Source organism: Fusarium odoratissimum (genome assembly GCF_000260195.1).
Source record: "Fusarium odoratissimum NRRL 54006 unplaced genomic scaffold supercont1.8, whole genome shotgun sequence".
Lineage (NCBI taxonomy): Eukaryota > Fungi > Ascomycota > Sordariomycetes > Hypocreales > Nectriaceae > Fusarium > Fusarium odoratissimum.
The window spans coordinates 860,247-879,338 of NW_022158694.1; the positions used below are offsets into that span (position 1 = coordinate 860,247).

At 48.5% G+C, this 19,092-nt stretch overlaps 11 protein-coding genes across 13 annotated transcripts; 7 read left to right on the forward strand and 4 right to left on the reverse strand.

Annotated features, from left to right (window-relative positions):
* The first annotated feature begins 169 nt into the window (after nucleotides 1–169).
* Nucleotides 170–1,591, forward strand: FOIG_06092 (homocysteine S-methyltransferase). The gene has a single exon (XM_031205066.1). The coding sequence runs from the start codon at nucleotides 194–196 to the stop codon at nucleotides 1,220–1,222; it is 1,029 nt and encodes a 342-aa protein (XP_031065315.1). The 5' UTR covers nucleotides 170–193; the 3' UTR covers nucleotides 1,223–1,591.
* A 252-nt stretch (nucleotides 1,592–1,843) lies between these two features.
* Nucleotides 1,844–2,525, forward strand: FOIG_06093 (uncharacterized protein; the record flags this gene model as incomplete). The annotated part of the gene is made up of 2 exons (XM_031205067.1): nucleotides 1,844–1,861; nucleotides 1,917–2,525. The coding sequence occupies 2 exons, from the start codon at nucleotides 1,844–1,846 to the stop codon at nucleotides 2,523–2,525; spliced, it is 627 nt and encodes a 208-aa protein (XP_031065316.1).
* Nucleotides 2,526–2,555: 30 nt separating this feature from the next.
* Nucleotides 2,556–2,867, forward strand: FOIG_06094 (uncharacterized protein; the record flags this gene model as incomplete). The annotated part of the gene is made up of 1 exon (XM_031205068.1): nucleotides 2,556–2,867. One exon carries the CDS (start codon nucleotides 2,556–2,558, stop codon nucleotides 2,865–2,867), a length of 312 nt encoding a protein of 103 aa, XP_031065317.1.
* Nucleotides 2,868–2,955: 88 nt separating this feature from the next.
* Nucleotides 2,956–4,571, reverse strand: FOIG_06095 (uncharacterized protein). Its single transcript, XM_031205069.1, has 2 exons — nucleotides 3,941–4,571; nucleotides 2,956–3,889 (listed from the first exon to the last, which is right to left on the reverse strand). Exons 1-2 carry the CDS (start codon nucleotides 4,399–4,401, stop codon nucleotides 3,133–3,135), a joined length of 1,218 nt encoding a protein of 405 aa, XP_031065318.1. The 5' UTR covers nucleotides 4,402–4,571; the 3' UTR covers nucleotides 2,956–3,132.
* Nucleotides 4,572–4,574: 3 nt separating this feature from the next.
* FOIG_06096 (uncharacterized protein) lies at nucleotides 4,575–5,746 on the forward strand. 3 transcript variants are annotated; one of them, XM_031205071.1, is made up of 4 exons: nucleotides 4,575–4,850; nucleotides 4,907–5,065; nucleotides 5,124–5,494; nucleotides 5,544–5,746. In XM_031205071.1, exons 1-4 carry the CDS (start codon nucleotides 4,665–4,667, stop codon nucleotides 5,578–5,580), a joined length of 753 nt encoding a protein of 250 aa, XP_031065320.1. In that variant the 5' UTR covers nucleotides 4,575–4,664; the 3' UTR covers nucleotides 5,581–5,746. The 3 variants fall into 3 exon arrangements, with proteins under 3 accessions (XP_031065320.1, XP_031065319.1, XP_031065321.1); XM_031205070.1 differs by having other exon boundaries at nucleotides 4,605–4,850; nucleotides 5,124–5,707; XM_031205072.1 differs by having other exon boundaries at nucleotides 4,605–5,065; nucleotides 5,124–5,707.
* A 1,001-nt stretch (nucleotides 5,747–6,747) lies between these two features.
* FOIG_06097 (negative cofactor 2 complex subunit beta) lies at nucleotides 6,748–8,463 on the forward strand. The gene is made up of 4 exons (XM_031205073.1): nucleotides 6,748–7,098; nucleotides 7,552–7,578; nucleotides 7,633–7,892; nucleotides 7,945–8,463. The coding sequence occupies exons 1-4, from the start codon at nucleotides 7,077–7,079 to the stop codon at nucleotides 8,050–8,052; spliced, it is 417 nt and encodes a 138-aa protein (XP_031065322.1). The 5' UTR covers nucleotides 6,748–7,076; the 3' UTR covers nucleotides 8,053–8,463.
* Nucleotides 8,464–8,719: 256 nt separating this feature from the next.
* On the forward strand, nucleotides 8,720–10,930 carry FOIG_06098 (NAD-dependent histone deacetylase SIR2). The gene is made up of 2 exons (XM_031205074.1): nucleotides 8,720–9,046; nucleotides 9,099–10,930. Exons 1-2 carry the CDS (start codon nucleotides 8,896–8,898, stop codon nucleotides 10,259–10,261), a joined length of 1,314 nt encoding a protein of 437 aa, XP_031065323.1. The 5' UTR covers nucleotides 8,720–8,895; the 3' UTR covers nucleotides 10,262–10,930.
* On the reverse strand, nucleotides 10,475–13,602 carry FOIG_06099 (uncharacterized protein). The gene is made up of 4 exons (XM_031205075.1): nucleotides 12,580–13,602; nucleotides 11,187–12,527; nucleotides 10,963–11,126; nucleotides 10,475–10,870 (listed from the first exon to the last, which is right to left on the reverse strand). The coding sequence occupies exons 1-4, from the start codon at nucleotides 12,648–12,650 to the stop codon at nucleotides 10,689–10,691; spliced, it is 1,758 nt and encodes a 585-aa protein (XP_031065324.1). The 5' UTR covers nucleotides 12,651–13,602; the 3' UTR covers nucleotides 10,475–10,688.
* A 13-nt stretch (nucleotides 13,603–13,615) lies between these two features.
* FOIG_06100 (uncharacterized protein) lies at nucleotides 13,616–15,416 on the reverse strand. The gene is made up of 5 exons (XM_031205076.1): nucleotides 15,205–15,416; nucleotides 15,127–15,153; nucleotides 15,039–15,068; nucleotides 14,890–14,980; nucleotides 13,616–14,834 (listed from the first exon to the last, which is right to left on the reverse strand). The coding sequence occupies exons 1-5, from the start codon at nucleotides 15,260–15,262 to the stop codon at nucleotides 14,711–14,713; spliced, it is 330 nt and encodes a 109-aa protein (XP_031065325.1). The 5' UTR covers nucleotides 15,263–15,416; the 3' UTR covers nucleotides 13,616–14,710.
* Nucleotides 15,417–15,900: 484 nt separating this feature from the next.
* On the reverse strand, nucleotides 15,901–16,110 carry FOIG_06101 (uncharacterized protein; the record flags this gene model as incomplete). The annotated part of the gene is made up of 1 exon (XM_031205077.1): nucleotides 15,901–16,110. One exon carries the CDS (start codon nucleotides 16,108–16,110, stop codon nucleotides 15,901–15,903), a length of 210 nt encoding a protein of 69 aa, XP_031065326.1.
* Nucleotides 16,111–16,357: 247 nt separating this feature from the next.
* Nucleotides 16,358–18,651, forward strand: FOIG_06102 (uncharacterized protein; the record flags this gene model as incomplete). The annotated part of the gene is made up of 2 exons (XM_031205078.1): nucleotides 16,358–17,473; nucleotides 17,521–18,651. The coding sequence occupies 2 exons, from the start codon at nucleotides 16,358–16,360 to the stop codon at nucleotides 18,649–18,651; spliced, it is 2,247 nt and encodes a 748-aa protein (XP_031065327.1).
* Nucleotides 18,652–19,092: the final 441 nt, after the last annotated feature.

Sequence of the window (19,092 nt, forward strand, 5' to 3'; positions counted from 1 at the left end):
TCATTTACATGAAGCGACATCAAATAGCCTTTATTTTGCAATAATAAGCAATTTTCTTTGACTAAATGATGTTATTCCCGACTAAGCACTCGTGCTCAATAAAGGGCGTCTTGACAATCCACTAGTTTTCTCTTTTCTTTAGACAGAGTGGGCACAAACTCAATCTCATTCAACCACAACAACCAACATAAAAATGCCGTCCAAAATTCTCATTCTTGACGGTGGTCTCGGTACCTCTCTCGAGTCCAAGTACTCTATCACTTTCTCCCGTTCAACGCCGCTCTGGTCGTCTCATTTGCTTGTTTCTGACCAATCCACCCTCCAATCATGTCAGAGCGATTTCGGAGCTGTCCCAGTTGACGTGCTCCTCACGGCGACATATCAGGTTTCCCTTCATGGTTTCGCCGACACTCGCACTGATGATTTCCCTGAGGGTATTCCTCGTGAAACTGTTCCGCGGTTTTTGGATGATGCTGTCAACATCGCTCAGCGTGCTGTGGGGGATAAGGGTTGTGTCGCTCTGAGCATTGGACCTTATGGAGCTTGCATGATTCCAGGTCAGGAGTATAGCGGGAAGTACGATGCTGAGCACGACTCCCTGGCTGATTTGGAGGCATGGCACCGTGAGCGCTTGGGGGTCTTCGCTGAGGTTTCTGATATACAGAAGCGAGTAGGCTATGTTGCCCTTGAGACTATTCCCCGCGTTGACGAGATCATCGCCATGCGCAAAGCTCTCGCCGCCACACCAACACTATCTGATCTCCCTTACTGGACGGCATGTCTGTCACCTGAGAAAGACCTCAAAATGCCTGACGGCAACTCCATCGAAGCCGCCGTGGAGGCCATGCTGGATCCTGAAGTCTCAACCAAGTTGCCATGGGGTATCGGTATCAACTGCACCAAGGTCGACAAGCTTGACCAGCTACTCCAAATCTTCGAACGCACTGTAGCCGGTATGGTCGAGAAGGGCAAGATTACTGAGTGGCCCGCACTGGTGCTGTATCCTGATGGTACAAATGGAGAGGTTTACAACACAACAACACAAAAGTGGGAGATGCCAGACGGTGTTGAGGCTCATAGGCGCTCATCTTGGGAACACCAACTCGAGACAGTCGTGAAGGCTACGGAGGATAGAGGGAATTGGCCTGCCATCTTGGTCGGTGGATGCTGTAGGGCTGGAAGCGAAGATATCAAGAAACTTCGCGATTGTCTCGTGAAGTAGAAGCTTCCATCAATACCAAAATCACAATGCTATGAAACAAAATTAAGACAGATTGCATGTCTAACAAAACAAGATATGAAAGACGTCAACTACAAAGAGGCTACGGCAGGCAAGAAAAGTAGGGATTTCTATCCTAAGTGATAAAAGGATTTAGGTAAACTTAGGCAAAGTTAGTATAGACTTAGGATGCCTTTAGATTGGCTATTTTCACCGCCCCCTAAGAAGCGGCTATGACCATCAGAGCGTCAAACGATATACATGACAGACCCTTGTGCGTGAACTGGTAGAGGCAAACAGGCACAGATAGCACAGTTTTGCATTTTCGTCTGAACTTTTGGATTCTCTTACCCCTCACTAATAATATTTGCTCCGATTTCTACTTCTTCTTCATGTTTACACCTGACCCTTCGTTAACCCGGGTCTTCGTTCTCTTCACACGGCCGCTTCAAGCAGTGCGAAATATCTCACTTGGTCTAGTCTTCTCCAATCGTACGAAGTCTTATCTTCCTTTTTCGTTCTCAGTATCTGACATTTATCGCAAACGTATAGGCCCGTCATTTTGCAGAAAAGAGAAGGCGTGAACCCTAAACTCCGCACCCGAAAAGCATCAAAACGGTAGACATGGATCTCCATCACAGCGTAAGTGCTCTCGACTATCTTAATCCGATGAGACTTCTCTAATATTATTATGTAGCCGCCTCGGAAGAGATCCAAGTCCTTCCATGCTACTTCTCGGGTCATCGCCCAGTTCGCTCATCCAGTGCATGCGGAAACTGTCCCCATGGATATCGATCGCCCAGAACATGCAACTCAAGATTCTACTACTTTAGTGGATTCTTCTGGCGTTACTGCAGCAAACTCGGGTATTCTGCATCATGAGGAGAGCCACATCTCGCCCGAGGAACGCAGGGTCAAGGCCTACACTCGTTCGATCGTGCCGGCTCCTAACACCCAAGACACTGCCACAAATGACATATTCGCTTACCACATGCCTAAGTTGTACGATGTTTCTTTTTTTTATTATGTAAAGGGAATGGAAAAGGGCACGAACCAGCCCGCCTTTGCTCGAACTGCATCGAAAACGCTTTTTGTGTTCATTTGCAGCGAGTCCGTTGAAGAATTATCACTTTATTGTGCCACGTACTTCTCCCTCGACAAATCACAGATACCCCAGCTTTGCGCGAGAGCTGTTATGCTCTTGGAAGAAGCCAGATACTTCAAAGAAAGTGCGCTCAACAGTTGGGAGATGATGGAGTATGCTCATGGTGGCACCACCTCCGTGGAATTCCATGTGTACTTCTAGGTGAGGGAACTGGTTGAACTCACGGACAAGATGAAACTTGAGATACAAATGTATCTTCCCTGGAGAGACTTCATCACGCTTGCAGAGGTAACGGCTCCTTTGCGAAATGCTGGCTTCGAACTGTCGGTCACTTTTGACGAGGAGCAGTGGGCGGAGATACCTTCGCAGTATCGAGACTTCCACAAGGCTCTGACCATCAAGGCTATCACTGGTGCTGAGCTGGACGCCGCCAATCTTCGTTTCCAGCAAGACATGCCACAGTTTATTGCGGATGACTTGACTGCTCACGGTACCCGTGGATTTCGTCCCAACAAAAGGCGATGGCATTCTTCCCTTGCCTAATACATCCTAAGGGTATCATAAAATATCCTAGGTATATCATAAGTCTATCGTCAGGATATCGGCTCGCGACCGGGGGGATGATTTGGGCGGCATACGAGTGCTTTGCATGGCGAGTCTGGCAGAGTAGTTACAAGGAAATTTTACCTGCCATTTCAGGTGCAATAAAAAAAAGCTACTTCAGTTAACTCCATGCTATGATGCTATTCATGTATCCGAATCTCTGTGTGACTTGCTTTGTATCCAACCTCAACTACCCAAGCTTCTTTCACGGCCAGTATCCCAACTTACTGATATCAGCACTTAACTCTCGTCCCTGCATCATCTCAGCCATAACCTTTGCCGTTCCCAATGACAAGCTGATCCCCCATGGCCCGTGTCCTGTCGCTACATAGACACCACCATCGCTCCCTTTCCGTGTCCTGTAGCCTTGTCGTAGATCTACATCCTCTATCCGCGTGATATAGGGTGTTCCTCGTTCTGAAACAGGCCTAAAGCATAAGCCTGTCCGTAAAACCTCCAATTCATCACCATCGGTTCTAATAATTTGCTTTGCCAGATTCTTCAACTTCTCAAGTGGCGCATCCATGGGCTTCGCACTTGTTGCTAACGGTGGTAGTCGGAGAGATGCGTTCACGCCACCGAGCCAGATATGTCCATTTGGTCGAGCATAAATCTCAGGTGAGAAGTCATCCATGCTTGTATATACAGAGTGGTACGTATCCCCGATATCTGCGGGATTCCGTACAACGAGTGAGTGCCCTGCGAGCGGTACGACAGGTATGTTGATGGATGATCCGGGAAACATGGACTCCAAAACACTCGGCGTCCATGCCCCAGTACAGACAAGTATTCGCGTAGCTGGGATATGTGTCTCTGAGGAGCAGTCTGTGTAACCAATACGGACATATGATAACTCATCATGGCAGTCGGCGCCTACATTTAGAACAACGGCAGGGTTATGTATCCGTACACCCGCTGCTCGACACCTTTCCAGGAGAAACTGACATAGTTTTAGAGGGTCTCTATGAATATTATTTGTTAGAACATATCGGTCCCGAATGACAGTGACTTACAGAACAGCTGTCCCTTCACCATTATCAACCAAGCTGAGAGCATCACCCTTGATACGCCTCAACCAAGGCGGGCTATTCCTGTCTTTAACCTCTCCTCTCTCTTCTATCACATCCGCACGACTTCCTCCCTCACGTAGCCAATCCTGACCTGTCGAACCCTTGGGTCTCCTTCTCGGTAGCTCATAGTTCACAGTCACCGACTTGGCATACAACCATTTCTCCCTCCCATCAAACTGCTTTGCCAATTTCTCATGCTCATCAAAACTCAGTGGTCCCAAAGACGCAAGATCTTCATGGAACCAGTCCCTCGCGAGAAATCCACCAGCGAAGCCAGATGCCGAGGCGAATAGCGTTGCCGACGAGTCAACAAGGTGGATGCTTGAGCCCGGTTGATGTTCCGAGAGGTAATAAGCTGTCGCGATGCCGATTATGCCACCTCCAACAATCACCGTCGAGGCCATTGGGATCAAGTATTAAGATTAGAGATCTATTGTATAATTGATAAAACGGAACAAGATCTCTGCTGATGCAGGCGGGCTATTACCAAGAAAGAACCGATGACGTGAGTGACGACGATACAGGGTAGGCTGGATTGAAGCTCCAAAATTGACCCCACCATCACTCATCACCAAGAAACCCCCACTCTCTTGAGCTTCAAAAAGGTGCCAAGTTACAGGTACTCACCGAACACTAACAATATCAGTCACACAGCAGATTCCTCAACATGAGCTCCAAAGTATTCATTATCACTGGTGCCAGTAAGGGCATTGGCGCTGCCATTACCCGTTACCTGCTTAACCAATCCCACAAGGTCGTTATTACGGCTCGATCATCTGAACCATTGGAGGGGTTGAAGAAATCGCATCCTGAACAGGTCCAATTCATTGCTGGAGATATTGTCGAACCTCAGGTGTGTGACACAATCAAAAACTTTTGTGAGTTACGAGACTGATATAGGCTGTCTAGCTGCCTTCAAAGCTGGTTGACCTTGCTGTATCCTCGTTCGGCAAGGTTGATGGTCTGGTTATCAATCATGGCATGTTGGCGCCCAAGAAGTTTGCAGACACCACACTTGAAGAGTGGAGGAAGATTTATGACATCAACGTCTTCAGCGGTATTGCCTTGGTAAGGAGTTCCTGTTTCAGGCCTTCTACGAGTTCTTGAACAACACTGACAAAACTAGGCGCAAGCTGCGATCGCAGAGTTACGCAAGTCCAAAGGCTGCATTGTCTGGGTGTCGTCAGGAGCAGCAGCTAAGCAGTATGCTGCCTGGTCAAGTTACGGTTCATCAAAGGCTGTCTACAATTCTGTCTCGGCTCACATTGCGCTCGAAGAGCCTGACATCACAAGTGTCGCCATTGCACCAGGTCGAGTTGACACTGAGATGCAAGGCGTGCTGAGATCGGAAGGCCAATCGTCCATGAACAAGGCGCAATACGATTCCTTCGTTGAAGCCAAAGAAAAGGGCATCTTGCTCAAGCCCGAACAGCCAGGAAATGTTATGGCCAAGTTTGTCGCAGACCCGCTCAAAGAGCTGAGCGGCAAATTCTTCTCGTACGTCTTACACAACATACTACGACATAAAAGACTAACGACTGTGCAGATGGAACTCACCAGAGGTCGAGGCATACCAAGAATAGGATCAAGCTTAGGGATGTTGGAAACAAGAACCTGGATATCTCAAGCAATGTTAGCTTTATGTCTTTGCAGATGGTGTAAATAGATAAAAGATAGAAAGACAAATGCAAGTCAGTCGAAAGATGAAAAGCTCTTAGTTTGCTCCACATGGACATTCGGATTTAGCATGGAATGTAAGTTTCTTCATCATAGCATTTGATGTTGCGAGTAATAAGAAATAAAAGTTTGTTCTTACCTGATGCTGACTTGTCGCATGCAACCGAGTCCAAAGACGTGATGTTCGAAGCAGCTGCCTTGTCGCATGTTAGTCCAACGCTCCAACATGTTGTCCAAAGCAAGCGTGCAGTCGAATGCGCTCAGGCTATCGTTTTTATCCGTCATGAGAGTCGGTATTTGATAGTACCAGATAGCAAAGTGCATCACGGCGTATCGGAGGGGTGTAAAGATGCTGAAGGGAGTCTTACAGCATGGGTCAGAGAGTGCAGCCTAAACTTTGACCTGGTTAGCCCTTGTTCGGGTTGGATGGTTCAAACTTTGAAACAAAGATGATTGGGATCAATCAGTTCTGTCCATTTGGCACAGGACGAAGTCAATCAGCACAGGAGGCTTGTCGAACCTCCTCAGCCTGGGGCGACAGCATATCTCTTCATGCGAGGTGGTGGAGGGAGAACAAAGAGAGACTTACCCAAAGAATTGGCGGCTGCAATCGAGTGAAAGCCACGCACAAAGCGAGTACTTTCGAGGTATAGCAAGATGGCAGACGCTATTGGCGCCGCCTTGACAAAATCGTTGCTCGATCTGAGCGTTGTGGCATGTTTGTAGAGAATGGAGAGAGAAAAGGAATGTGTTGATGAAGAAATAGGAAATTTTCAAAAGATGGAAGTTCTGAAATAGCTGTATAACTGGTCCGTGCACGACAAAAAAGACGCGCCCCGTGTGGCTGGAAATGGAGACAGCCTGGAGCAAACCTCCAATTACAGTCCAGTTACAGCAGCCTTGGGACCTGAGGCTCCTCCACTGGTGCTCGAGGCACTGCCATGAATGAATTCCACTGAGCAAATGAAATTCCAGGTGGAGACTTGGCTACAAGCGCGGCGCAAAAAAAAACAGCAGCAGCTCTTCAGATACAAAAGAGGCTTGCCCCACCACTCATGGGCCTGAGTAACCATCCCATCCGTCTGTCTCCTTCTCAGCCTGACAAGCAAAAGTGAAGCTCATCATCAAGATCCAATATAAAACAACAGCACTCAAACAAAAGTGAAACATACAGGCTTCTCAACGGATACATACATCATTAGAAGATCTCGTTTCTCTTCTCTTCTCTTTTTTATTACATTTTTTGTTTGCTGGGATTTTTTGTCTTCGCGTTGCACTCGGCCAGCCACCGTCTCTGAATAACCGCGTCTTTGGTGTATACTCGTTTATATCTCCAAAATACGCAGTCAACCACAAACACCTTTCATCACCACGCTGATTCGCGGATTTTTGCTTCTTCAAGATGTCTGATCACGAGTTTGGAGGCAAGTATTTTCTTTCTTCTCATTTGTTCGTTTGTTCTTGTGTTTCTTGCTTGTCTCGTTTATACGCACCTTACGTCTTAGTTCTCAACTCGTGATGACCATCACGACAATGCATCACTGTCGGGTGGAACTCACAGTGTTGTGAATAACATTCGTTCAACTTTTACTTATATTAATCTATACCGAGAAGTTTCTCATCATGTTCAATCTCTTGAAACCCTTTTCATCACTATCGACACTTTACAAACATACCACACTTTCGTATCTACTTTTCATCTCAAACTTCAGTGTCTATCTCAAATACTCTACCCATATCATATTTCTTTTTACAGCTTGTCTCTCGCGATGCCTTTGCCAGCATCAACCAGGTACTGGCTCAAATACGACAGTGGAACGCTTGGTCTGCTTTTCGTGTCTGCTTCAAGAGCCTTGGCTAACAATTTTGTCTTATAGCTAACGACGATTTGTCGCTCCCGAAAGGTATGTCACAGTGCTCCTCCTATTAGAAAAAACCATTCACTAACTTAGTTGCAGCTACTGTTCAAAAGATTGTATCTGAAATTCTTCCCCCATCGGCAGGCGTGGCGTTCGCTAAAGAGGCTCGCGACCTCTTGATCGAATGTTGTGTCGAGTTCATTACCCTTATTTCATCAGAGGCGAACGAGATTTCTGAGAAGGAAGCAAAGAAGACTATCGCCTGCGATCATATCACGAAAGCTCTCGAGCAACTAGGCTTCACTGACATGGTCCCTGCTGTTCTCGAGGCAGCCGCTGAGCACAAAGAAGTCCAAAAGGTAAACCCACAATTTCCCCTCTGCATATTTGGCAAAGACTAACAATGACCAGGGTCGAGAGAAGAAGGCAGACAAGTTTGCCAACAGTGGCATGTCCATGGAGGAACTCGCTCGTCTACAGGAAGAGCAGTTCGCCGCTGCTCGAGAGCGTCACGGTTAGGGAAAGCGGCCAGGACTGGATCACGGCAAATGGTGGAAACGGGCGTAAGGGAACTTTTAGCATTGCTAGGCGTTGGTGTGCAGAATTGGACTGGGATTGGACTGGGCCTGACATTTGTCATGGGAAGCGGGCGGATCGGCTTGCTCGTTATCACTTTCGCTTATAGACCTTTGACGAGGCGTTTGTCGTCAGGGAGGGATTGTCTGAATTTCATCGTCTTCAACTTTAAACCTTGAATGTTTTCAAGCCTTGACAGCGGGTGCCTCGCGATGGACCAGTTATGATGAGCTGCTATGGAGGCCATGCAGGCCATGAACAACAGCCGTAGCATAATTATTGCAATAGGGATTAAAGTTACGGAGAGTCAGGCATACCGGGATTGTGCAAAGTGTCTGGAATTATACATATTTTGTCCAGCCCATTCTGAACTCTTCTTGTGCGGGCCTTAACAGGCTTTAGGTTTCTATGTGAAGTGCATGCAGCAGCCTTGGCGTTTATTCAGATGACTGCGTCGATGATGACGTGATGTTAACATGAGCATCCTATCATAAAATCGTATTAGCAATGACATCTTGTCCAGGCTGCGACTCATTTCTTTGTTGCCTTGAAGCATGTATCTCACTTATATCCTTATCGATAAGACTACAAGTAAAAAATGATGTAAATCAGAATATCCCCCACCTTGACGCCCGCCTACTCCCACCCTGCATTCTGCATGCATGCGCAATCAGCATCGCTAGAGGAAGCAGCATTATTTTTGCTTTCATTGCCGCCAAAATAGGTCGAAGACGCAAAAACAAGAATAAGCCTGGACCGCGTGGCCCTCGCTGGTTTAATCGCAAAATGGGCCAGGAAGAGTCCTCTATGAGTTATGGCGGCCCGCCCGTAACACTCACTGAGCGGAGCCTTGATGCTGTCGCCGAGTATATCAAGACGGGTCGGAGCAAGCGAATTGTTGTCTTGACTGGCGCTGGTATCTCCACTGCTGCTGGAAGTGAGTAATTGGACTGGCGTCAAACTAAAAACATATCTAATAAAGCTATCAGTCCCCGACTTTCGATCGCCCGGAACAGGTCTTTATGCCAACCTTGCCCGCCTCAATCTGCCTTACGCCGAAGCCGTATTCGACATCTCTTACTTTCGCAATCACCCCGAGCCCTTCTATGTTCTAGCGAACGAACTATATCCAGGGAAATTCTCTCCGACCGTCTCGCATGCCTTCATCGCCCTCCTCGCCCGCAAGGGTCTTCTCCAGATGCTCTTCACGCAGAACATCGATTGCCTTGAGCGCGTAGCTGGAGTACCTTCGGACAAGATTATTGAAGCCCATGGAAGCTTTGCGACACAGCGCTGCATCGAGTGCAAGGAGGAATACCCGGATGAGAAGATGAAGGAGCACGTCTTTGGAGGCAAGGTTCCTCATTGCGACAAGGAGGGGTGCAAGGGACTTGTCAAGCCAGATATTGTCTTCTTTGGCGAGGCTCTGCCCAAGGCATTCGACAACAATACGTATCAAGTAGCCATGGCCGACCTAGTTTTGATCGTGGGTACCAGTCTCACCGTTTACCCCTTCGCTGCTCTCCCAGGCATGGCGCAAGAGGGCAAGCCCCGTGTGCTTTTCAACATGGAAAAGGTGGGCCAAATTGGAACCCGATCTGATGATGTGATGGAGCTCGGCGATTGCGATGCCGGTATTCGCAAGCTTGCTAATGCGCTTGGTTGGCGAGACGAGCTTGAGAAGCTCTGGAGACAGACCGTGGGCGATGCTGAGGCAGATCGACAGCTCGGCGGTAGAGAGAAGGATGATGTACAGGATGAGGTTGAGCGCTTGGCCGCCGAAGTTGGTGCTGTCGTTATTGACGAGAGTGACGAAGGCGTGCCATTGGAAAAAGAGCCCACGAAGCACAAGGATGGTCCCACTGTTTCGGAAAAGTCAAAGGACGACGACAAGCAACGAGAACCAGAAACAGCTACAGCTACTACAGATCTGGAAATTGATACCAAGGAGACGCCCAAGACTCAACAACCTAAACTAGATCGAGCCCAAGTTGAGCAGCTCGAAGCCGAAGCAAGCAAGACAGAGTCTTTAGTCACAGAGCCGCCTAAGCCACAAACCCCCGAAGAAGAGCCACCAAAGGCAGAGACATCAAAGGCAGAGCCTACAAAAGAAGGAACTGTACCAGCAGCTCTCAGCAACGAGGAGAAGTAGTTACTCATTAAGTACTATGAGTACAGGTGGGGCGTTCCGACACTTCAAGGTGTACGAAAATGGGGTCGGTGTAAAAGGTTGCAACTTCCTGCTCATTATACACTGATGGTAGATGATTAGATGAGTTTCTTTATGTTGATCACGATGAAATGCAATAGGGTACGGTTACATAGATAGTCCACATTGACTAGATCAATGCGAGAGTCAGTCTAATGAAAGAATTGGTTTATCATTACCATGCTACTAAGTTCCATGTTACTTGACATATGCTGTAGCTTTTGCTATAGAGTATCCGTATATAGGAGAATATACCTTGAATCAGACTGGCCCTGATCTCATATCACATCATGCTCATCATACAGACTGACACCAACTTTACGAAATAATGACAAGGAACGAAGAGAAGACACCCCAGGATCACATTTGCTTACAGTCCACTGTCGATCTGTGCCGGGATATTTGAAAGTGTCCAGTGTCCCCACTGCCGACACGTCTCAGCCACCACGTTCGGTACACGTAGTTTCTTGACTTGATCTGGATTTGTGAGAAACTGCGTGAGAAATCCTGCCGAGACGTGCCACGCGATGTGACAATGGAACGGCCATACACCTATGAGCAAATGCGTGTCAGCACGATGCAACCATGACCGCAGAAAGGGGTGATTATCATAAGGCTGAGTGAGTCAGGGGAGGCAAACGTACCCGGGTTTTCTCCGGCATCGAACTGTATTACAAGATGACCATTGCCCCGAATCTGAACGACATCGCGACGCTGTGGATTGTGTCTGTTTATGATTGTTCCATCCCAGGAACCTGGCCCCTCATGTAGGACGTACATGTTGAAGCCGTGTAAGTGCATTGGATGTCTAAGCAGAATTCATTGTCAGTAACTGTAAGGAGCCGCATCCATTTTGCTGAGTACTCACGCCACGGGAGTCTTGTTATTGACAACCACCCTTACACTCTTTGCCTTTCCAGTATTTATCACATTCCATTCAGGCTCGAATGTGTGATTGCCAAGCTTGCTGAGGAGCAGAGTTGGACTATTGTAGTTTATCCTTGCAGCCACTCCTCCCAGTGTCCAAAGCGTGACATTGCTTGCGTTTTTGAATGAGCTAATATCAAGCTCAATAGTCTTGTCAGCTGGAGGTAAAGGCAGCTTCATCACAGGCTTTGTTATACTCAAATCATCATTGGCGCAAGTCCCTGGATCGGGGATGTCCCAAGCCTGTGATCTGGGTGCTTTTTTCTGATTTGTATTATCGTAGTAAATTGCCGCAAGAGCAGCTGGGGCACGACCCAGACTACAGATGGCAGAAATGTTGCTGCGCATCCAGTATGAGTCCAATTTGCCATCAGCTCTGACCAGTACATCTGTGCGTTGGCCAACTCCAAGAGTTACAACTTTGGTATCATACGGCTGTACTGGAACAAAGTCATTCGCAATGACCTTCATTGTGTGACCATCAATAGAAAATCGTTGTATGGCTTCAGCGCTTGGGTTGATGAGGCGTAAGCGGTGGACTTTACCGCGCTTGAAACGAAATTTGGAGATACCAGCATTGCTTTTGCAGGGCGTCTTGTCTCCCGGTGCCACACTGGAGCAGTTGAAGTTCATCTTTCCGTTGATAAGATTGCTGTCAGAAAGAACAACCCCATTGCCGCCGGGTTTCATTATCTCCTCAACAAGGTCGAAATACTCTTTGTGGTACCAATCACTCAACATAACAGGCCCAATATCGATGTCGTAGTCTTTCTTTTCTCGTGGTCCATATATGACCAATGGACCGAATAAACCAGCAGCAACTTGGGCGGAATAATGAGAGTGGTACCAACTTGTTCCATACAGGTCGGCCAGAAACTGATAAGTGAAACTCTTTTTAGGTGGGATCGGGCATTGGGTTACACCCGGAACGCCATCTTCCCAGGGCATTCCCTTCTGAAGGATACCATGCCAATGCAAAGAAACACCCTCATCGTCCATGTCGTTATGAACAGTGACTTGGATGGTGTCACCCCAGTTTGCTTCAATCAGAGGCGCAGGAAATTGCCCGTTCACGAGGATTGTGGACAGCTCATAGCCGTCGGGGGCGATCATCCCCCGACTGACAGTGAAGTCGTACCTCCTAATGACTCCAGTATTTGGTTGGTCCTGATAGTAATTGGTTTGGGAATTCATGGTACTCCAAGGATAGCCATTAGGAGTAGGGTTATCAGCGAGGAAAGTTGGCAGGTCAGGTGCATCAAACGTGCCGTACGAGGACTCTCTATGAATAGATCAGTTCATATATACAGATATTCGGCAGCATAGTGCCTTACCCATTAGTCTGCAACTGGGACAATTGTCCCAGGTCCCCGAGATTGAATGGACTGCTGTTGGTATTACCCATATTGCACAGAGGGCTTGAATAGCGAGGAGTCTCTATGGAGGTAGGGTGCTGAGATGTGCCATCTTCTCACAGGAACCAACACTGGTCTATATAGCCAAGAGGGGCGTGTTGATGAGCTCAGTCCATCGACAGCCACTGCAGAAGGAACCACTATCTTAGGACAAGGCATGTGCCGAAGACCCGCGGGATCAAGCCTCATCTGCGAGAAATGGGCGATCGCATACGGGTCAACCTTGACTACTCTCGGTTATCATGGACTAAGCCTGCATGGCTGAGTCCCATATCCATAAGAGGTGTTGTAGTCATATTGAGGACCAGAGTTTGGTGAGAGAGGACGACATGGCGAGGCCTTACATGCACCAGGACAGCTGCAAGCCATGATGACGGTCAGCACACCAAAAAGTGCAATTCGTAAAAGTATATTGCCCTATCAGAGAGAAGACGTCAAACTTCACCGGCCCATGATGTGAGGATGTTGTGGTAGGGATATTGGGTGTGCCTGGTGTGCCTGGTGTGGCGGAATTACCGCCGTCTTAGTTGCCTCAGCCTTAGACAATGGATGCGGAAAATAGACACGAGATCTCCACTGGGTCGTACATCTTGAACATCCGTATCTCGACTTGCCGTGTTATGGTTAAGCATTTTTGATGATTTGCAACTGGGGTATACCCAGATCGTAGCCCGTCCCGCCCAACAGATGCAATGATCCTAGACAGCTGAACAGGCGTTTCAGGCAGACCGTTTTTCTGAGTAGTCAGGTACGTAAAAGAAACGTAGTGGGTCCAATTGAGCTTAAGCAGTAAGTAATTCGAGCAGAAATACGAAAAGATTGCCCGCAAAAGTTGCTGATATTGGCGTTGGTACCAAGCGTGATAAGCTAGTGCCAGTTCACGAGACAAGCGTCAGAAAATACAGTTCAGACATTGGTTGATGCCCTGAAGGCAACCGCCTCTCCAACTATTTCTGACTGTATGTAGAAGGGCAAGCATCGATCGTGTAGATTTAACCTTGTCTTGAGTTTGCTCAGTCATGATTGGCGACTGCACGATGCAGCCCAACAACAGCAAGCTCCAACAATTCAAAAGCGTGTGAGCCGGGGGGTTCCTCATTTGGTAATTGGTGCCATAAAAGCGCCAATTGCGATCGACTGATCAATAATCTCGTAATGTCGAGAGATAGCAATCCAGACGTCAAAGAGCCTAGCAAAGTCAGCATGTCAGCTTCAAAGGCATGTGATCATGCTTTCAAATGGACCGCATAACAACGATTCAACTCGATGTAACAGCACAATCACTGACACACAACCCAAGAAATATGACATCAATGCACGATGTTGTTCAATATGCATAAGTTGTGAGACTTAGAGTTCGCTCTCAGCTGTCCTCTAAAAAGCAATTCCCTCAGACCACTGGACCGATCACCAATAGCGAAGAAGCATGGCGCCAGTTGTGCAAAAGCAGGGTTGACTTCCTACTGCATATGCAAAAAAGAGGATGCGATAATAAGCTATTGAACGCCATTGACTAAATTGCATGAGCCAAAGCGGTTAGCTTATGGAAAGTTTAAGCGTCAAGAACTTCCAGCTGCTCGACAACATCGAGCGTGGTTGTTGTTGTCACCTCGTATCAGCAGCTGTGGGATAGGCCAACATGCTGGGTCGCGTAAGGGTAGTGGTGTGTCGATCATGTCTGTAAGGAAATGTAACCTGGACGGCTAAGGGCTTATGTTGAACGCCACACCTCTCTCGCCGCCTCTCAAAGATTGTTGTGTAATCTTTTAAATGCAGTCACATATAATCGGGTCACTTGAACCCGGAAAACGCAGCGGTCTGCAAGGTCTGACAGCATAACAAAAAACCCTCGCATCGTGAGACCAACAGACATCTCTGACTGGTCTGATGCACTGTATCGATGGTGGGCCTGAGACTTGACAATAGATTGGTCCATTTCGAAATAATTTTGATATGTATTTTACAGATTGCGGCCATCAGATGCCAGACTGTACAGGGTGGAAGTCGAAGTCGACTGGGTATTGCTCTCGTCTCGTATGATATGCTGCTCTCATGATTTCCTCCACGCGGGGTTGGCCATCAACATTATAGGCCGACGTTGAGCTCGCATGTACATTTCGTGAAGTTTGGGGTCGGCGTCGGATCGAATGACGCTACCAATGGACATGAAGAAGCTATAGGGCCGTGGTTAGCACTCGTGTAAGTCGTTGGGGCTCGTGTCAGAAATACCCAAAAGTTGCTCCGGAGCCAAGCATGTATTGACCGAGGGTTCTCATAATGCCGTTAGGGCCGGCTCCGTATCGGAAAATGTTGACAGTTCCTGGTCATCATTAGTTATGACCTCAGAGCTGAGGCAGCGCACCCAGTTGCAGACGAACCAAAGACAAAACCCATGATGACACCAACAGCTATGCCATGTCAGTATCTTTCACAGCGAACAAGAGCTTAACAAGGAGTAGGTCGTACTTCCACCCATCATGGCACCCATCTTGACTGTGAACTCGTTAGCCAACACCCAATGCCATGAGAATGATATCAGCCTACGTTTATCCACGTTGGAGGGGCCATGCTGGCCAGCATTGATAGGAGCGACGGGAGGCATTGCGAGCGTGGTAGGTCTCTATGCAAGGTTTGTGAGTTGTTGCGTGTGCTGAACTATCGATCGTGGTCGGCGAACTTTGTTGAAATGGCGCAGCGCAAAGTATAGCAATTGCTGATGAAGCTCTCTTCATACGACGACTTTCCTCGAACCCGAATGACCTCTCGAGGTTTACTCTCATTGGCTAAATGGCTAAAGTGGAATCAGGGTTCGGAGAAAGGTCGGTGCGGGACTTGAGGCACGGATCATTGTCCCGTACAGTGCGGGACAAAAAGGTGACATATCTTTACTGTGAAGAAATTGTCACGTGGTCCCTCTCGTGGGTCAAGATATGGCTCCACTAGGCGGTTCCGACTCGCAAGAGGGATTTGATGGTTTGTGGTTTTTTCAGGCAATTATCTTTCACTTACAAGACAATCTCTGACGCTCAAGCCTTTGTTTCTTGTGGTGCTGGGGTTATGCTAGCAGTGAGCACATGCCAGAGTCTTTGGGCGTGTGCTCCACTGTGCTCTGTACTCCGTGTGCCTGAGCTGAGAGTTGTCGACCGGGGGCTCCAAATTTGAACACGCCAACACGCCAAGCAGCGCTTAGCGAGACCTCCCCCATACTGTCACTGTTACGGCAACCTCTCATCAACTCATTCACGGCCCTGAAGCCTTCTGAACTATCGTCTCTTGCGACGTGAAACCATATTCCGACATCGCGATATCCTCGTGCTTGGTGAGTGAAGCACCCATCTTGGCTGTCGCTGGCCCGACTCGCCTCTTGACCTCCTGTCCCTGGTCCGAAGGGGTCATCGCCGATCGCCTCAATTCTTCATTACCAAAACCTGTTCCCAGCCACGAGCTCATGATTTTTCTTGTCCACCAGCAACGTCAAGCCACCTTAAAGTATTCGAAATTCAATCGCATTTCATCAAAACTACAACGTTTTTCTTCGATCCCGCCATCATAAATCCATTCAGCCTCCGACCTGCCGGTGGAGTGACATCAGCCTCTTAGGCGCGCGAGCCGCACACGTCTTACTTCCATATCCGGCATCTTTATATCTTCGACGCTGCGTTTATCGGCCGCAACACGCTGAGCATCAATTATCCTCATGACTGCAGTCGCAAATCCACAAAACTTCTCCACGTCAAGACCAGCATGGGGTCCGATTAACGGGAACCATCAAATGAATTCGGAAGAAGTTCGAGGTGGTATTGGCATGTTCGCGCCCCGCAAGACCCTTACTCGATCCAACTCATCGTCGTCTGTTTCTTCGACATCTTCGAACTCTTCTGCTACCACAGTTGCCTCGAACGGTTCCCACGCTAATGGCGGCACTCCATTGTCTTCAACTTCAGATTTGACCCAATGGTCGGCTAACGGCGCACCTCGAAAACGGCCCCAACCGAAAGCCCCCTGGCCGCCAGGAAAAGGGGAATTTCAACAACAGGACATGTCTAGACTGCCCGCTGGCAGAGGTCAAGGCATGATTACGGCCCATGGGCCTGTACAGGCCGGCCCTGGCCAGGTTCAGATGACGTCTCAAGGAATGATGCGGCCCATGAGTGCCGAACAAGTTCCTCCTGGCCAACCGGTTCTATATCTATTATCACTCAACGGTACCTTTGAACGAAAAACAATCGCTGTTCCTTTTGCCCCCGAAAGCCTCCGTATAGGCCGACAAACAAACCAAAAGACCATCCCGACCCCAACCAACGGTTTCTTCGACAGTAAAGTGCTGTCCAGACAACACGCTGAAATTTATGCGGAACGCAATGGCAAAATTTATATACGAGATGTCAAGTCCTCGAACGGAACGTTTGTCAACGGTACTCGTCTATCACAAGAAAATCGCGAATCCGAGCCGCATGAACTGCAGACTTCCGATCATCTTGAGCTTGGCATCGACATTGTCAGCGAAGATCAGAAAACAGTCGTCCACCACAAAGTGGCTGCCAAGGTCGAGCATGCTGGCTTTCTTAGCGCGTCGAGCAATGTCATGGATATGAACTTTGGCGACCTCGACCCAGCTAATGGCGCTATGATGATGCCTTCAGGGCCTATGCAGCTGCGAGGCCGCACAAACAGTAATGCGTCTATGGCCAGCAACGGTCGCATGATGCCCAATGGCGCTGGTGTTATGAACATGCAAGCCAATGGAATGCCACAGCAAAGACCTTTCTTTCTTGCCCCTGTTGCTACTGATCAAATATTAAAACGGCTTGCGGTACGTCATACTCGAATCCGTTGCGATGATTAGGCTAATTTTTTCAGAACGAAATGCGCAATGCTCGACTTCAAGCACAGGATCTGGGCCGCACTAATCAGTTCGTCCACACACTATTGTCCAAAGACGACCTCAAGGACCTTGAGAAGCCCGAAGGCCTTGAACCCTCTAAACCTCAATCAATTGTAAATGGGATGGGGACGCCATTCCGTGCCGACCCCAAAGCACGGTTTTCTGATCCTCCTGCTCCCCCTCCCCAACAGCCTCTTCCCGAGAAGCCTGATGTGCCTTCACTTAAGCGTGGCCCAACTGAGCGACCGAAGTCTGGTCCTCCTAACTCACCTATCCGGCCTGATAATCTCAGCCAGATTGTTCAACTTACCGAGGCTCTCAACAACGCTAAGCGAGATATCGACTCACAAACAGCACGGATGCGGGAATTGGAAGAAATGCTGCAGAAGGAGAGGTGTGCACGAGAGGAAGCAGAAGAGCTCGCCAAGCGCTTGGAAGAGTCCGCGACTGTGCATATGAACGGGTCAGCTGTACCTGGAAGCGTAGCCTCGGAAGAGGTGTCTGAAGCCACAGAAGACAAGTCTGTCCCTGAAGCTCCTGAACCAGAGGCTAATGACGAGACCCCTGCTGTCGATACTGCACAAGAGACAGCCGCTGCCCTTCAAAGTCGAATTGACATGATGGAGAGTCAGATGCGGGATATGAAAGAGCAGATGGAAGAGTGGAAGCAGCGATGTGAGACTGTAGAGTCAGAGAGAGATGCTGATAGGAAGACGCTCGCCGAGATGGTCGTTCAGCTCCGTGCTGAGGAAGCACTTCGAGAAGCAGCCGAGAAGAAAGCTCGATCGAGGTCGAGGAAGCGAGACGCTGATGCCGATGGTGCTGTTGTTGGCGAGTCTAATGCTGACTCTGGGGTTTCTAAAAGCGCCACTGGAGAAGCAGAGGCCGTCGACCCCGCTACTGCTGATGAAGCGTTGGACGCACCGACGTTGTCTCGGGCCAGCACGATCACACCAGCAACCCAAAAGGGTGTCGTGCGTGGACAGGACCAGCGCCTCCAAGCCGCGCTACCTTATGCCTCAATGCTTGGCGTTGTACTATTTGGCATGGGGTTGATGGCATATATCAACGGATGGCAGGCCGAGCCTCCCCGCCCTGAGCGATGAACTGTGGGTGTACAAAGTGGATGAACTACATGAGGAGGAAGATGGGGGGGTAAAATGATGGGGCAGTTGTAAAAAGGGGATCACGACATTATTATATCTTCTTCGTCTTTGGGGGGGGGGATTGTAACTTTTCATGAGCGGTATTCATAATGCATGATGCGGCCTGTCGATTTGGCCCATCAACGATGAGACGATACGAGACCAGACATGGACATAACCGAACCGAAACACATTTCATTTGTCACCCACCCGTATTATATATCAACTTCTTTTGTACCAACGGCTAGGACATAACAACATGGCATATTAGACCCTTGGAAAGGGTAAACAGCCTGGTTTGAGTCAGGCTTGAGGATACGGCGTTATCATTCCGTTTCTTTTGTGTATTCTTTTTCTTATGGGAGTGCATTCTTAGGAATAGCGTATGTTGAAGCGAGCAGT

What these genes read in the sequence shown, in the direction of transcription:
- FOIG_06099 (XM_031205075.1), bottom strand. Translation starts at nt 12,650, where the DNA reads ATGGGTAATACCAACAGCAGTCCATTCAATCTCGGGGACCTGGGACAA. An exon ending in TCCCAGTTGCAGACTAATGG is followed by an intron (nt 12,528 to 12,579) that starts GTAAGGCACTAT and finishes ATCTATTCATAG; the next exon opens with AGAGTCCTCGTACGGCACGT. An exon ending in AATAACAAGACTCCCGTGGC is followed by an intron (nt 11,127 to 11,186) that starts GTGAGTACTCAG and finishes AATTCTGCTTAG; the next exon opens with ACATCCAATGCACTTACACG.
- FOIG_06097 (XM_031205073.1), top strand. Translation starts at nt 7,077, where the DNA reads ATGTCTGATCACGAGTTTGGAG. An exon ending in CGATTTGTCGCTCCCGAAAG is followed by an intron (nt 7,579 to 7,632) that starts GTATGTCACAGT and finishes ACTTAGTTGCAG; the next exon opens with CTACTGTTCAAAAGATTGTA. An exon ending in AGCACAAAGAAGTCCAAAAG is followed by an intron (nt 7,893 to 7,944) that starts GTAAACCCACAA and finishes AACAATGACCAG; the next exon opens with GGTCGAGAGAAGAAGGCAGA.
- FOIG_06096 (XM_031205070.1), top strand. Translation starts at nt 4,665, where the DNA reads ATGAGCTCCAAAGTATTCATTATCACTGGTGCCAGTAAGGGCATTGGC. An exon ending in GAGATATTGTCGAACCTCAG is followed by an intron (nt 4,851 to 4,906) that starts GTGTGTGACACA and finishes TAGGCTGTCTAG; the next exon opens with CTGCCTTCAAAGCTGGTTGA. An exon ending in TCTTCAGCGGTATTGCCTTG is followed by an intron (nt 5,066 to 5,123) that starts GTAAGGAGTTCC and finishes TGACAAAACTAG; the next exon opens with GCGCAAGCTGCGATCGCAGA.
- FOIG_06100 (XM_031205076.1), bottom strand. Translation starts at nt 15,262, where the DNA reads ATGCCTCCCGTCGCTCCTATCAATGCTGGCCAGCATGGCCCCTCCAAC. An exon ending in GGGTGCCATGATGGGTGGAA is followed by an intron (nt 15,069 to 15,126) that starts GTACGACCTACT and finishes GACATGGCATAG; the next exon opens with CTGTTGGTGTCATCATGGGT. An exon ending in CATCATGGGTTTTGTCTTTG is followed by an intron (nt 14,981 to 15,038) that starts GTTCGTCTGCAA and finishes AATGATGACCAG; the next exon opens with GAACTGTCAACATTTTCCGA.
- FOIG_06092 (XM_031205066.1), top strand. Translation starts at nt 194, where the DNA reads ATGCCGTCCAAAATTCTCATTCTTGACGGTGGTCTCGGTACCTCTCTC.
- FOIG_06095 (XM_031205069.1), bottom strand. Translation starts at nt 4,401, where the DNA reads ATGGCCTCGACGGTGATTGTTGGAGGTGGCATAATCGGCATCGCGACA. An exon ending in GGTGAAGGGACAGCTGTTCT is followed by an intron (nt 3,890 to 3,940) that starts GTAAGTCACTGT and finishes TAATATTCATAG; the next exon opens with AGACCCTCTAAAACTATGTC.
- FOIG_06098 (XM_031205074.1), top strand. Translation starts at nt 8,896, where the DNA reads ATGGGCCAGGAAGAGTCCTCTATGAGTTATGGCGGCCCGCCCGTAACA. An exon ending in TATCTCCACTGCTGCTGGAA is followed by an intron (nt 9,047 to 9,098) that starts GTGAGTAATTGG and finishes TAAAGCTATCAG; the next exon opens with TCCCCGACTTTCGATCGCCC.